The sequence below is a fragment of the Nymphaea colorata genome, chromosome 1 (genome assembly GCF_008831285.2).
Source record: "Nymphaea colorata isolate Beijing-Zhang1983 chromosome 1, ASM883128v2, whole genome shotgun sequence".
NCBI classification, from domain to species: Eukaryota; Viridiplantae; Streptophyta; class Magnoliopsida; order Nymphaeales; family Nymphaeaceae; genus Nymphaea; species Nymphaea colorata.
In genome coordinates, this window is record NC_045138.2 from 13,414,513 (window position 1) to 13,431,124 (window position 16,612).

Here is a 16,612-nt window from a genome sequence, read left to right on the forward strand (position 1 = left end):
TGTTGCATGATTTTACATATTGTCTCACATCTGCCTTCAGCCCTTCCCACCAAAATTGAACTTTAATGTGCCCAAGAGTCTTCGCAACTCCCTCATGGCCTGCTTCCGGGGAGTCGTGAAAGTGCTTCAAAAGTTCTCGTTTTAATGTAGACCCCTTGGGCACCACGATTCTTCCTTTGCGACATAACTTGTCGCCTAGCAACGAAAACCTAGGAATCGACCCTGGGTTTTGTGTGAGAGAGGTCTTTAATGAGCTCAGTTCTTCATCAGAGTCCTGCTCCGCTACAATTCGACCCCAAATGTCTGACTCGAGCACTGATAAGGTCATAATATGCTCAGGCATCCTGGATAACGAATCAGCAGCTGAATTTTCCACTCCTTTCTTATACTCGATCGTGAAGTCGTATCCCAACAACTTGGCTAACCATCTTTGCTGTGTTGGGGTTGAGATACGCTGCTTCACCATGTACCTCAAGCTGCTATGATCAGTCCTTATGATGAATCTCCTTCCTATCAGGTAGGGTCTCCATTTTTCTACTGCGAGGACTATCGCCAAAAGCTCCTTCTCATAGGTTGATAGCGGTTTGGCTCTGCTCGTTAGAGCTTTTGACATGAACGCTATAGGATGTCCCTCCTGACTCAGTACAGCACCAACGCCAATGTCGCTGGCGTCAGTCTCCACCACAAATTCTTTGGAGAAGTCTGGTAAAGTAAGGACTGGTGCGCTCATCATGGCGGCCTTAAGCTTTACGAAGGCTTCCTTGGCCTTGTCAGACCATTTAAACTCCCCTTTCTTCAACATGTGTGTGAGTGGGGAAGCTATGAGGCCATATCCTTGTATAAACCTTCGATAATAACCAGTTAACCCTAAAAATCCGCGTAATCCTCGAGGGTCTTTTGGTTGAGGCCACTGCTCCATCGCCATTAGTTTCTCCGGATCTGCCCTCACACCATCTTCTGACACGATATGCCCCAAATAGCCTATCGATGCTTGGCCAAAACTGCACTTCGACCTCTTTGCGAACAAGGTGTGCTTCCTGAGAATCTGTAAGACTATCCTAAGGTGCTCTACATGATCTAGAACAGTCTTGCTATAAACTAAGATATCATCGAAGAAAACTAAAACAAAACTCCTAAGATACTGCCTAAAAATGTCATTCATGCACCTTTGAAAGGTTGCAGGTGCATTGGTCAATCCAAACGGCATAACTAAAAACTCGTAATGTCCATCATGTGTCCTAAATGCCGTCTTGGAGATGTCATCTTCTGCCATCCTAATCTGGTGATAACCCGCTCTAAGATCCAGCTTTGAAAATACTGTAGCTCCTGTCAACTCATCCAGCAGCTCATCTATGACTGGGATAGGATGTCTGTCCTTCACAGTCGCTTCGTTTAAGGCTCTGTAGTCTACACAGAACCTCCAAGTGTTGTCTTTCTTCTTCACGAGTAGTACAGGTGAAGAGAAAGGACTCGAACTGGAACGTATAATACCTGATTCCTTCATTTCTTTTACCAATTTCTCAATCTCGGCCTTCTGAGTGTAACCATACCTGTAGGGCCTCACGTTGACTGGTTCTGTTCCATTTGTAAGGACAATTCGATGGTCATAAGACCTCTGGGGTGGTAGTCCTTTAGGCTCTTTGAATATGTCCTCATAGTCTTCGAGCACGAGCTGAACTTGAGGTGGAACTATCTCTTCTTCTATCTCCTGGGGCGTGATATCCTTGGCTACTGACACTAGCCATATTGCGGGTTGTTGCCCAGTCAGGGCTCTGATGGCTGCTTTAGGTTCAATTGTACAATTGACAGCCTTGAGGGTGATCCTGTCTTCACCACCCTCCTTAAGAAAGCTCATATGCATGTGAGCGAAGTTCCAAGATATGTCGCCCAATGTTTCTAACCACTGAACTCCCAAGACTACATCAACGCTACCTAAAGGAACAACTAACAAATCTACTTGGAAGGGGGCTCTCTGCAGTAAAAGTTCCACATTCTTACACTTGCGGTTGCAAGATAAACTAGCCCCATTCGCTACTAAAACCTTGAGAGGAGGTTGGATCTCCTTCTCACACTCGATTTCCTGTGCCACTTGATCACTCACAAAGTTGTGAGTGGCTCCTGAATCCAATAAAACTAAGACTCTCCTATTCCCTATCCTACCTAACACTCTCATCGCATTAGGTTTATCTGGGTCTGCTAGAAGATGACAGACACTATCTAGATTGGTTGTTGCCTCAGTGTCTTCACTTTGTTCCTGTGGGGATGAATCCTCATGCTCCTCTGGTTCTACCTCTTCCTCATCTGAGCTATCCTCAATGACTTCAAAAAGTTGAAGTTGCTTGCACTTATGTCCTCTCTCGTACTTTCCCTTGCAGTAAAAGCACAATCTCTTAGCAATCATCTCCTCACGGTCTTTTCTGCTAATGAATGTAGTCGGAAGATGCTCACGGTTGAAGGGTTTGGTCTCTTCCTTTCTGTAAGGTGGTTGTTGTTGAGGGTTCCTAGGTGGGATTGGACGAGGTCTAGCAGGTTCAGAATATTTGGTGATCCTCCTAAGAGCTAGTTTCTTCTTCTTCTTCTCTTCGATGGTCCTAGCCCTAGCAAAGCACTCACCTAAGCTAGTGTACCTCTCAGTCCTCATACTGATCTGGATCTCTTCTTTTAACCCACCTGTGAAGGCTGCGATAAGGGACTTTGGAGTCCAAGACACCATACTAGCTAAGTTCTCAAATTCGCCCTGATAATCTTGAACTGTAGAAGTTTGCTTCAGATTCTTCAATTCAATGTCATAGTCTATGTACATAGACTCTCCAAACCGGTATTGCAGAACTTCCTTGAAGTGCTCCCACTCGTACACGGGCTGGTTATGTTTCTGCCATCTCCACCATCTTCGTGCTTCTCCTTCAAAGTGTAGAGATGCCGTCTGGATCCACTCCTGCTCTGGAATTAGTTGACAAGCGAAGTACTCCTCGACTTGGAAGATCCAATCCTGAGCCTCTTTCCCATTGAATCTCGGAAACTCTATCCTCACTGAAGACACTCTTGGAACCATAGGTTGTCGATTCCTTCTTTCACGAAATTCTCTGAATTCTTCCCATTCCTCATCCATCATTCTGGTTCGAGGGGCCACTTCTTGAAAGGGTGGTTGACCTCGATAGAATCCCTGTGGAAATCCCCTTGGAGCGGGTTGATGCTCCCTTTCCTCAGGTTCTACCCTACTCGCTTGAGCCTCGTAGGATCTAGGATCTGTGGATGGACGACCCCTAAACGGAAGACATGCGCTAGTTTCAACCATGGGGGTTCCGCCTAGTATACCTTTCCCTTTACTGACTTCTTGAGATGTCACTTGCGATCCGCGTTGGTTGGATGCAAGATTAAGAGAGATTGACTTAATCATGTTCTTGAGTTCATCGATTTCATCCAACTTGTTCAATTTAGCCTTATATTCTCCCATCTCTTGGCGCAGTTGATACAACTCGCCTTCGAGTTGAATCATGCGCCCAATAGTGTGGGTCTCCGTTTCTAGAACGGACGTCTCTTCCTGACTCGAGCCGTTTTCTTCTAGCTCGACCGCTTCTTGGACCACCGGTTGCTTGCCCTTCCTTGTCATTGGGACGTAGGTTGTAGTCCCAAACTTACTCGACTCAAGAGAATCAAGGCGAAATCACCTAGTTGAACTAGTCACTAATGAATGCTTCAATAAGCAAAGTTGTGCCCACTCGACTAAACCAATCAATCATTCAACAAGAAATCCTAATTATGCTAGGTTCTGGAAAATTGCAGAAATGTAAAGCAAGCTTAAAATCTAATTCTAGATACTTCAAACTCTAAGGAAAACAGAAATTTAACTCATGCAAATTCTAACTCCAACAAGCGACTACTCTAGCTACCCGATTCTCCCGAAAACTGAAAATTTCAGAGATATAACAACTTAGACCCTATGATATGTTTTCAAACGACGAAAGCAAGCATAGGAGACCTCCACGTTGGCTCTGATACCAAATTGGTAGGACCTAGCTCCCGTATAGGCAACAGCCCAGTCCTAGCGTCGATCCTACTTCCCCAAGATCCTCGTAGAGGGTCCTTACGTCTCTAGGGAGAGTTAAATGGCACTAAGCAAGATGATTATAATAGTAATGATGGAAATCAAACTAATCTCAGTCACAAAGACGACCTGACCTCGATCTGCCGCTGAATCTGGGAGTCACTTGAGTAATGGCTGAAAGAATGACACACCAAAATGAAGAGGACGCGAAGGAATGAGGGGACGCCGGTAAAACGCTGCTCAATCTTCCTCTGCAATCTGATTGAAGTTGAAACACCAGTTGATACAGTAGATGGGGTGCTGCGACTCAACAGGGAAGATCTCCTAGCTCAGCCCGCCTGGCTGAGTGCAGTGGTAGCGCACGGATGAGGCCGAAGTGGGTCGGCCTAAGTCACTTGGGCGATGAGAGTTCAACCCAAGGATGCACGCCTCTTGAACTTTGTAATGCTGGTTTTGACTTGGGCAGCTCGGTCTAGAGCTGAGGAGTACTCTAGCTACGGTCAAGTGATGGAAGCTCGGTCATTAGAGCCTTGGTATATCCTTATGTGAGGCTGGCTTGGGGACAGCTTGGGAAAGAAGGGCTTGGACCGCTTCCTCTACGGTGTGAAGGAGGGATCTAAGGGTGTGAGGTTTAGGAGCTTGAGATTATGTAGTGAAGTCAAGGATGAGGGCAGTGGGTAAGACAAGGCTTACGGGCTTATGATTGACTAAAAAAAAGTTACTAAAAATGGCCACATGGGAAAGGGGCCAAATGAGGGCCCTCCTCTCACGGATGGAGATGGATTCCTAAAAAAAATGGATTCTAACTCAAATGTAGGGATTGGGACGTGAGGTGGCAAAGGTCTAGGTGATGACGGTTAATTGGGACTCCTAAAACTTTGGATGAGATTCCACCAAATGTGGACTCTTTTGGTAGCAGATTTCTCCAAGATAATCAAATGTGGCAACGTGGCATCTCTAGAATCATTTGACCCCATTGTAAGAACTCCTCATTGATTCTTAGCCCAATCCTAGCTAAAAAGGTGGAGCTTCCCAAAGATCGACTCCAACCTCTCTTCACTTTATGCGATACTCAATTTTTGATCAATGGTGGACGTTTTTACCCCTTCAAATGACTAACTCCTTTCGTGGCAATGAGGGGTAAATAAGACCTTGGGCGTGGTTGCCCAGAAGGTGCAGATGGTAGCCGGAAAAATGGCAGAGGTGGCCGGAAAACCAGAATTTTTCGGTGATTTGTATTTTGCAAACGCCTTGGCCGTTCTACGCGAAACCACCAGCGTTCTTCTTCTCTTCTCGCGCTGATTTTTCTCCTATGCTTCTTTGTTGGCTTTGATGGTATTTCACCGTAGAACGTGTTGATGGAATACTGATTTTCTGGTGAAAACTCCAGCAAGTTCTGTGTTTCTCTTTGAAGAAGCTCGGCCCTTACTAGATCAAATTTGAACTTTCTTTCAACGTTGGCAAGCGCGTCTCCTTTGGAATCCTTCTAAGACTTGTAAAACCTAGTTTAGAAGTGACTTCCGCGCAAAGAAGATGATGGAATCTTGGCTGTGACTCAAGAGTTCCAACCCCTCCCTCGAGAGATCCAAAACTAAACTAAGCCAACACGTTACTTAGACAATTCCAAAATGGGAACGAACTAACCTTTCTTTCTTGATTCACGTTGGTTTGCTGCGCTACTAGGGATGAAACCGCAGCCTCCTTTGTGCGTCTAGAGCCTCTGACTCCTCTGATATGGCAGAGGAATTGCACCCCAGGCTTGCAGATCCGAGGTGAAGTCGAAGTGTTGAAAATCCCCCTAGGGCCGTGGCTCGCCTAGAGGAATCACCGCTCCTTCTTCTTCAACGTTGGAGATAAATAGACTAGGAGGGGATGACAAGAGAGATGATGGAAGAAGAAGAGAGGAGAGGGAGACAAGAGGGGGAAGAGAGGCCAGCACGCTGGTCTTAGGAGAGTTGAGGAGAGAAGAGAGACAAGGGAGAGAGGGATTGACGTGAAGAGAGGAGGAACGTGAGGAGAGAGAGAGGCAAAAATCAAATGATCTAAAATTCTCAAAATTGCATATCCAGTCCCTTGATCCAATTCAATTTATACAAGTGTATTCAAATCTGGATTCCAAACATGAATCCAGCCCCAAAACTCAAAATGAAATGCATAGACATAATAAAAGCGATATCATCCCAAGTCACAACCCGACTTGGTAAGTAATGAATGGAATTATGCGAATGAATGAATATGTAACCAAATCGAATAGAGAAAACCAAACACTAAGTGTAACTCATGAATAAAAACTCCTCTTGAGCCATGTGAGCTCAAGATGGAAACCACTTGCTTAGCACACCCATCTAGCCTCCTCGAGCTGGGCTCAACTCGACTAGATGACCTCCCTAGACTCGCGCAAACCCGACTCTAAGGACTTGGGTTTTGGACTCGACTCAAGAACTAAACTTAGGCCTATACTGGACTAAATCCTAGGAATTTGGTTTCCTAGCCCCTGGTTTCTCCATGTACCGGCCTTCCTTGCTCGAAAACCTATCCTAGAGCCGTTGCTATTCCACCCTCACCTCCCACTGCTAACGCTCTAGGTTCTGAATTTCCTATGTTCTCAATTGTTGGGACGTTGGACCCAAGAATTTCTAAGGGTTCCGTCCTAACCTCACTAGTCTCGCTTAACCCCTGCTTAGTCCTAGTGTGGGTCCTAAGTGGGCTCGTATCAATACACGTAGAAGAAGGACATTCAGTAAAAAAACGGGTGGTCTGCTGAAAATAGGAAATAGCCGAGAGGCACAATTGTCTCACTGGTAGTAAATACCACTTTTACTTTTCGGGGTGTGGGAAAGGACCGCCCTTTTTGGCTTCAGTTCAGTTCAGCTGAGCTGATGATGGGTGGAGAAGAGAAAAGGAGGAGAGCCCCCTCTCTCTTTCTCCCTCGCCTAGCTTTTTCAAATTCTCAACCGCAGAATCGAAACATGTACCGAATGCTGAGCCCCTTTTGACCTTCGTGAAAGTAAAAAGGCGCTGCGTTGATATCTGGTAATACCAGATCAGATCAGATCAATACTATGGAATGGAAGATGAAAGAATAGAAGACGCTGCTGATACGTATACAGCCAAGAAGGGGTCTGCGATGAAGATATGTAAACGTACCATGAGCATACTTCACTCTAGCGTTTGGAGTTCAAGACGAGCCGCCTTCATTCTTGTTAATTCATTTTTGTTCTTTCTTACACTTGGAGACTGAGTAATTTATGCTTTTTTTTCATTTAAATCAATGTGCTGAACCAGGAAGACCTTCTACCGCTAGCGAAAGGATTAGTGAAGAAGAGGCAAATTAAGTAGGTGTATCATAGTTTTCAGAAAAACGAGGGGGCGCATATCGAGAAAGCCTTTTCTTTTTTGTTTTGTTTCGAGATGACGGCCGACTGTTTGGCCGGCAACCGAAGGCAGCAGGGGCCTTCTGATAAGGTTTCAATTTCATGCGTAAAAAATTGCGGTGATATTAATGCAGCGGGACGTCTGATACATGCGGCAGCCTTAGAGACCTATGACAGCAACTGTCACCATTAGTCAGAAAATGAGTTGAGAGGGAAGGGGAAGGAAGGGACCCCTTCTCCACCAGCCATCCGCATCTCCTTGTGTTCACTCTTCCCCATTTAGACACAGTCACAATCAATTCCTAAATTTAGAAGCAGTATCGAAGTTGCTTAGTTTGTTGTTTTTCTGCTATAATAATATTAACATGCAAGTATGGCGAAGTAGTTGTCCTCTGAAGCTGAGTGCTCGATCGGGATTCATCCCTGTTATGAAATGAACGTGTATCATGTATGTTCAATCCCATGACATCTGCCTCCATCTTCTTTCTTTCTTTCCCATATATATATATATATATATATATTAAAAAGAAAAAAGAAAGAAAAAGGAGAGTTGAAAAAAAAAGGAAATTAGTATATCTGCGAGGAAATTGATTTCGTCAATCAGTGTGAGGTTGAAAATATGTTTCTGACCCCGTGCATTTATGAAAGTTGTACACCGTGTGGAAGGATGATAGTGACGAATATCAGCCGTACTCAGAACGTCACATCAAGGAGGAGAAATTTAAAAAGAAAACAACAATTATGCAGCTTTGATCCAAAAAATTGGCAGCCGAGACAATTATGTCATGTTTTTTTTTTTTGGCTGTTTTTCTCCGCCAAATTGCGTCCCCTGTATATGCTAGCTAGGCCAAAAGAGGCGGATATGTCGATTTCTGAAATGTTCTTTCTCATTGCAAGGTCAAAAATCACTGGAACCTATTTTTCTTCCTAAAATTGTCCTTCATCTCTGCGTATTAGATCGTACGTAATGAATAAAGTGCGATGCCAAATTGCAATCGAAAACATATGCAGTCCCAAGCTGATCATTTGCTTCGAACAATGAAAAGTGAAAAGGTAAGCAGCCAGACAAGTTTCCGACTGCATGAATGAGTAAAACAACAAAAAAGAAGAAAAAGACGCGCTAATGCGATGCCAAAATTAATTAATCGGTGCCGGTGGTGCTTCGTCTCTCTTTGGAGTAAATGTGGGGAGGAAGGAAGAACCGATGGATTTGGTGCATGTGAGTGGAGTGTACTGCAACAACAGTACTGCTACTCAATGAGTCGAGAGAGAGAGCAGAGGTGCATGAAAGGGAGGGAGGGAGGGAGAGGAGAGAGCCAGAGAGGAGAGACAAGGGCACATGTGCGCAACGCCTGTCACGGCCGCTGCCTCTGCACTTGCTTCATATGCTTCCCCACAAAGGACGCATAAGATTTTCAACTGCTTTTAATGAGCAGTCAGTGCCATAAAGCGATGGGAGTAACACGCGGCTATATTCTCACCTAGCTCCATTTACTTACTTACCCCGTTGTGCATGCATGGATGACATTGCTACATCATGTTCCAACAACGAAACTAGTTAGCTATGTCAATACATTCTTTAATGAGAAAGAAACAACTCTAAATTGAATTTCAGAAGACCTAAACCTCCATATGATTATGATCTTCTACTTCTGTCTCCAAATTAAATGTTCCTCTTCTATCTTCAAGCAATGTAAGATTATTGTTTCCTTTCTTGACGGGCAGTACTGCAAGCTCCTTTCTAGTGAAAATTCAGGACAGGAATGCCTATGATGGGACATTTAGCTTGAAAGCCGCTGGAGTTATTACTGGAGATGGATAATATCTAAGGAACCTTAATTTCTACTGATAAGTTAACAAACAAATTCGCCTTTCCCTTCACTGATCAACTTGATTAACTAATTTCCCGAGAACCATTGCGCTAGTACTTCAGATGCTTTCTGCTACGCACATAATGATATATATATATATATATATGTGTGTGTGTTTGAGAGGAGTACGCTCTCTTTCATTCTCCAGGATGGTCATCATCACCCTAATAACTAGGAATGTGTCTTAGCCTCAGGCCCACCTGCACTAAATAAGAAGATAATGTTGCGGATGAAAGCCCGACGAGCGCTCTGCACCACTACACCCTGAAACTATAACCTACGTTAGCTTCCGCAGGCCGTCCTTCCTCTCAGAGGTCTTCATTAAATGAGCTACTTATTAGAAGCCCTTTATATATAATATACATTTGTAAGCAACGAAAGACGACCATACAGTGTCAGCTGGGGTTGGGTCTAAGAATGAGCAGCTCTGATCTGACTCCACCAGACTCAGAGTCAGATAAGGTGGATATAAAATCGAATCTCTGTCTGATTTGTATAAAACTTTTCACTCACATATGGATCCGACTTCAATTAGAATCTGTAGAGTTCAAGCCCAAAACTGTAGAGTCAGCACGCACGTCGGGCATTGGTTGCACAAGGAGAGTAAAAGTGGTTGGCTTCAGCCGATCAATTTGAATCTGAAGCCCTACAACGGCATTAAAGATTAAACGAAAGAAATGCCATACAGTTTTCGACGACCATTAAAGAGAGAGAAGAAGAAAAAGAACTATTCACCGCAGGTAACAGAAGTCACTGTACATGTGGGAGCCAAGCCAACCAAAGAGAGCTTAAATCCAAAGCCATGCCGTGTTAATGAGGTTTGCAGATCATGCGTGCATGTATAGGATATGTGTCTGCTTGGAGATGAAACTGATGATTCCCCCTTGAGAGTTAGAGAAAAAGGGAAAAGACATTTCACGAGAAGACTTCGTTGCAAGTCGTCGTTTTTATAAACGTCAAAAACCTGATAATGGCAGTGGGGTTGCTTACCTTTAGCTCATTGAACCCCTTCTGATATGAACCAGAGAGGCATGAACAGCAGGCCATCAATGTGAATGATAGAATGACCCAAAAGTTGAAATTGTGGATTGAAAATGAGAGGGCCAGAAGAGGACATGATAGACCTGTACCTCCGTACAACCAAAGCTTGGAACTTTACCTCCAACTAGTGGAGAAGGAAGAGTTCAGTCTTTTTGGCTAACCAAAAAGCCATTCCATAGTGAATATGGTACTCTCTCTCTCTCTCTCTCATATTATATATATATATATATTAGCTATAGGTTGCTTGATGATGTGCTTAACAGAACGATTTAGTACCATAAATTCAATTCAATTTAGCGGGCGACATTGTGTCGAGATGTTTTCTCGTTATCTTCGTGGCCTAGGCTTTACGGCGAACCAGTAACGACAAACGCATTATCAGCAAAAATCCACCTGCAATTATGTGTGCCCGCAACATTGTAAGGAAACATGTCCTCTTCTCACTAAGAGTTTCTCCGGCAGAAGGGGAGAGAGAGAGTTTTTGAGGCCCTCATGGTTCGTATTATTATTACAAGATCAGCCTAACTGCACCAAGACGAAGGAAGGGACTCGTGGAAAAGAATACAAAAGAAACCAGAGGAGACATTCTACCTGACCCCCCTCGACGTATGTCAAGACCCACCAGTCGCATACAGAGAGAGTAAGGAAGCACAACAAGGTAAGCAGACGACCCACTATGCGTCCCTCCTCTGTGTATAACTCACTCAAAGTGCTTCCAACAGTTGGCTTCCATTATTACTCTCCTCCGTTACACCCATCTCCTCTGCCCAATACAAGGTTTTGCGTTCGCTTCCAAATCTCTCATGGCTGCTCTTCATTTTCCCATCTAGCTAGCAAGGCACAGCAGATGCGGCCATGTCCTCCCCCCAACTCCCTCTTAATTCCCATGGTGTTGCACTCCTCACTAAAGTGCTCGCTAGCTAGTACGCACCGATAAATTCTTCTTGCACCTCATCTCCCCACTTCAACCAGTTCAGCGTCCCAACTGGCCCATCCTTCCTCCTCAACCAAGGCGAGCTACTGTGCTTTGGTTCCCCCCCTCCTGCAATCTACCCTCCATAGCTGCCCTCAGCCTTACCAGGTTCAACATGTCACATTTGGGTCTGCTACTGCCCTCGCTCATGTTGTTGTTGCAGCATGTTTCTTCCTGCAAGTCTTGCACATCAAAGCTAGCGGAAGGAGAGAGTGGAGCCCTCGTACTGCAGTCTTGAACTCCCACCACCTTCCTCAGCGCCTCCATGAACGTCGCATCTCGAGCTTCTATCCAGGCCCTCTCTTTGGCCCAGAATTCGTGCTCCCTGTGCAACCGCTCTCCTTCTTCCCTCCTCCAGGCCTCCTCCCTTGCCAGCCTCTCTTCTTCTTTCCGCTCTATGGTCTTCAGCACCTTGTCGAACCACTCCTCTTGTCTGTCCATCAACCTCTTCATCTGCTTCTCCATGTAGGCTTTCATCTTCCACTTCCAGCTCTCCTTCTTTTTCTTCTTCTGCTTCTTTCCCTTCTCGTCTTCCGTCCCCAACTCCTCCTCTTCAGACCAGCCGGAACTCGTCGCGATGTCGAAGCCGGGAATCGCCATGCCCGCGTTCTTTTCTTCGGCAACCAGTTTCTTACCCGTTGACATGGTTTCCAGGCCGCCATTGTGCTCCTCAAGATCGAAGTCACTGTTGGCGCTCGAATTCATGTTGGAAGTGTTAGTGTTGTTGCTGGTCTTCCCGTCGCCTCCACCGCATAGAGCCTCAAGTTGAGCATAGAACCTATAGTGCTTGCCGTCTTGCCTCCCCGTTCTCCCTTCCTTGGTCTTCTTGTAGTACTTGTACAGATTCTCAAATTTCTCCCTGCATTTCTTCCCACTTCTATGATAGCCATACCCTTCTGCCATTTCTCTGCAAACAAATAACATCATCATCATTCTGTATGAGCGCGTGCGTGATGTGAAGGAAGGAAAAGGGAAATCAAGATGCCAATACAGGCCATTGCGTCCTGCTCGACAAAATCTTCCCTCTTGTCCAAGAGAAATACACTTAGGTTTTGGTATGTATATGGGAGCCAGAAACAGAAGAGTAAAACTTATGTGCACCGTGCATCTTTTTCTTATGTGGGCAATCTTTCATGCCACCGAGCACTCCGTTTGTTTTTTGTTGTTTCGGAAGGAAAAGAACCCTAGTCATGGTGAAACTGAGAGCAAGACGAAGGGTACAAAGAAAGGGAGATCTGGTTTTACCTGGATAGTTCCTCCCACAGCGGGCCCTTTTGAGTGGCTTCGCGGAATTTGGAGTCCAATTGCGCCCTTAGCTCGAGAAGCGTGAGGGTCTCATGCCTCGGCCACCTGCTGTTCCCCCCATCTCCTCCTCCTTTTCCTCCTTCCCCTTCCTCCAGCTTGCCGCTCGGCGAGGAACTCATGCATCTCCTGACATTATCACCGCCACCACGTCCATCACCGCCACAATTGTGGTTCCCACTGCCATGACCGCCGAGAAGCAGATTGGCACTGAGAGCAGCAGCATTGCTAGGGCCATCAGTAGAGGTGGTCGGAAGAGAGTCGCCGGAAAAGAAGTCCAACCTCTGCGGGTACACCAGCCCTTGAAGCTGGTGACCCACCTCCTGCTGCTCCTCCTCCCCTACCACCATCATTCCTGGGTGCTGCTGCCTCCCGAACACCCCAGCATGGAAGAATCCGGCCAACCTGAACGGGTTGTGCACCACCATCTCCGGCAGTGATAGGCCGTGCATCTCCGGAGGAGGAGGAGGAGGAGGAGGAAAAGGAGGCGGAGGTTGGGGGAGGGGAGAGAGAAATTGGTGGTGGCCAGTACTCTTCACAATGGCCTCCAACTCGGTCCGGCCATACTGCTCGCCCATCTCCATTTCCCTGGCGCGAATGTATGGCAACCTACTGGCGCATCATAAGAAACGCAAGGATTCCGGCAGGCGAGAGAGTGGGGGAAGGCTCGCCTGTGTTGTTCCGCCTTATCTTTGGTCGGGGCGTCGGATCGAAGAGGGGGTTTAGAAGTCGCCACCAATTGAAAGGTGGACGCGTGTCGGCGACACGTCACAGAAGGCTGATGGCTGTACAGTGGCGTCCGTCACACCGCCTCCGCTCCGCTCCGCTCCCCCTTTGACCACACCGCCCCTCCCTTGCCGCTTCCCGGCGCCCGTGCATGATAGTGACGTCTTTTAGTCGGCCCTATGCTGACGTGGAAATCTTATGGGGTGAATGATTAGCTTGTTTCCCGGACCCCACTCCACCGTGGCACGCTTCGCGAGGAGAAGCGCCTTAGCTCTAGCCGCTTAAACGGATCCGATGTTGCCCGGAACGCATGCATATAGATAGACTTGGTGTTTCACTAGGCAATCGCATTCTACATCTTCGTTTTTTACTATCTCAAACAGCTAAGTGTTTGAATTTTAACCCAAGGGAATGTTCTAAGTTCAAGCTAACCAAGTTTCAGAGACTAGCTACAGGTTCGAGTTTGTGCAAGTAATACACAGTAGACCAACCAAAAACTATTAGTTTCCGACAAGTTCATGCATGGCACAAACTCACTGCAGGCAAGATTGATATGTGAACTTCACCAACCGTAGCCATCCTGAAAAATTAACGAAGGGAATCCAAAGAGGGAGAGCTCAAACAAAATCTGACTAGAATTAGTGGTAATATCTTATTCATGGGAGATGGATCGTTAGACAGACCCTATGTTGGAGTCGTCTGAGGGTGATGTTTGGGTCGATAAAAACGTTCGTGGTGCTTAGTTATGGCTACCATATGCATTTTGGATCTACTGCCCATTGAGGCACACTTCACATTTTATTAGTTTCAGTTTGCCGGCGTTCAGGATTTACTTTGACCTTTTCAAACTTTAATCTGCAACGAGCTAGCCAGCTGCTGGGCTTGGATTTATGACTTTACTCTCCCGAAATCGTTAACTTGAGTAGCTCCCCACCGATCGACAGTTGGTCCTCAGCGTCACGACAATGTACTCCCATAAATTATTTGCTCTGAAAAGTAGGACGGGCGCCAGAATATGGACCCCTTCATTATTCCATTCGTTTAAAAACCATTTTATGGTGCGTGCTGTGCGCCTGTCTGTACCCCCGCACAATTGCTGTTGTTGAGAGGCTAATATATATATATATATATATATATTGAGATTGGAGAGGATGAGGTAACAACGGCGTGGCCAATGACTCAAGGTTTATTTATAAGCGCTCTTAATTACATGTACAGTATCAATATCAACTTCACAACATACGTACTGACCCTGGCTCTCAGTCTCACCCTTTGCTTATTGTCGTCCCTCATCTATAATATTCAATTAACGCCCTCAGAACTTAGTACTTTTGACTGGCCAATTAGGCCCACTTCCACTTTTTTCCGTCTCTACATAAATCCTTTGACCGGGTCTTCCTCAATAGATTACTTCAGCAACCAACTGTACCATTTCGTTTTTAATTTGTTTTACAATATGCCGGCTTCATTTAATCGGTCAAAGGCACTTTATGGTCGACTTAATTACCTTATTATTTCTTTCGACTTATCTACTTACAGATCCTGCAGACCAAAGCCTGCTGCAGATCCAACAACGATCCCTATCGTCCATCTATCACCATCAAAAAGTTCGGGCTGACTTCTTAGGAAGCAAACCCATTTAACTGGTTCGGAAGAACAAACCATACCCAAAGGGATTTGCAGCAAATTTTATAGATCATCTATATATATATATATATATATATGTATATGGCAGCTCCGCCGTCGAACAATTGACAGCAAGCGGACAGAAGAGCATTGTAGAGGTAGGCGTGAAGGATGTATAGCTTGTCATCGTAAGCCAATTAGTTCAAGGAATGAGAAGCTTTCTCTTTAATGAGGCTGCAGGCAGCTGTGGAAGGAGCATCATAATGGGCTAACATCATTATGGCAAGCATGCAGCCGCCTTGAAAGAGACTCATCCTCATCATGGGATCTTTATTAGCCTAGCTAGCTAAGGTACTCAGCTCCTTCGCACAACCAAATTCGTGAACGCTATCTTTGTAAGCCTACCAACCAGGCTACTACCATGGGTCATGCAGTACCTTTATTCAGAGCTTTAAAGCTTACAGGTTATCCCCTGCACTAAACACGCAAATGAACGTGGGTGCAGAGGATACACGTATGTGTATGCAAAAACGCGTACTCGCATGCTCCGCATCTCTCTGAAGAAAGTTCCTAGTGAAAGCTTTCTTGGCTAATGAATGAGCTAGTTGCATTGAATGAACCAAAAGGCGATGAAAAATTAAGTTAACTCTAAGTTAGAAATGGTATTCAAGCAAGCCTCGCAAACGTTAGAATATAAACTCCATATATTGATGTATTCATATGAATCTTTTGCGGTTCGCATACTTACCTAACTAGTCCCTGACTTCAACCATTGAATGATCGTTTACTAAATACTAATGGAGAGATAAAATTGTAAACATTTATGTGTGTGTGTGAAGTGGGGGGGAGAGAGAGAGAGGTGTTGGCAATGAATAAGGAGGAGACATGTTTCGTTGGGATGGACGTTAAACAACCTGTTTTGGGCCATGTCGCCACACCTGTGTGCATGGGATCTAGACAAATTAAGACACAAACGCAAGCAGTAAGAATTATTTGGTAGCATTCAGATTTGGAGCGCTGCTACCATGCTGCGTGCGTAACTGTACAGGTAGCTAAATATATGTTTGGTTCTTGGTATTGTTATTTTTGGTTCAATAATGAATGCGTATTTGAAGTCACGAATACGTGCATGTTGGTGCTGTGAGGTAGCTGATGAATTCAAGCCCCTGCCTTGTAAAGTCTCCATGATGGGAGTAGGAGGCTGCTGGACCAGCCTAGCCAAGGCAACCAGAAAAGGATGGCTAATGGGCTGGGGGGCGGCCCACTTGGACTTTTGGCTTTTCCTGTTCAGCCAAAAGGCATGGAACAGAATGGCTGAGCGCATATCTATCATCTTGTTCTTGTGTCTCCTTGCTCGATCGTCCTCTTGCAATTTTCTGCATTGGGCCACGTTTAATTTCACGGCCCAAAATGAAAGTCAGTCAGTCTTGGAACGCATGATTCTGGATCTACTATTGGGTGGTGGTCCTTTCGCTTTTCATAAAAGCACACCTTCCTTCACCAATAACTAAGCAAGCAGAACCAACATTAACATTTTGTTGGGCATGGATGATGATCAGTTAGAGGATTTATTTTAGCTATGTGTTGAGCGGTCGCCAATTCTTCAGTTGTTGGGCACGATTCATCTTGTCTGCTCGTGGAGAGCGATGTATCC

The 16,612-nt window shown here is 45.5% G+C and overlaps 1 protein-coding gene across 1 annotated transcript; it reads right to left on the reverse strand.

Moving 5' to 3' along the window:
• Window positions 1-10,748: 10,748 nt before the first annotated feature.
• On the reverse strand, window positions 10,749-13,636 carry LOC116248376 (trihelix transcription factor PTL-like). The gene is made up of 2 exons (XM_031621133.2): window positions 12,550-13,636; window positions 10,749-12,211 (listed from the first exon to the last, which is right to left on the reverse strand). Exons 1-2 carry the CDS (start codon window positions 13,188-13,190, stop codon window positions 11,335-11,337), a joined length of 1,518 nt encoding a protein of 505 aa, XP_031476993.1. The 5' UTR covers window positions 13,191-13,636; the 3' UTR covers window positions 10,749-11,334.
• Between the last annotated feature and the right edge of the window lie 2,976 nt (window positions 13,637-16,612).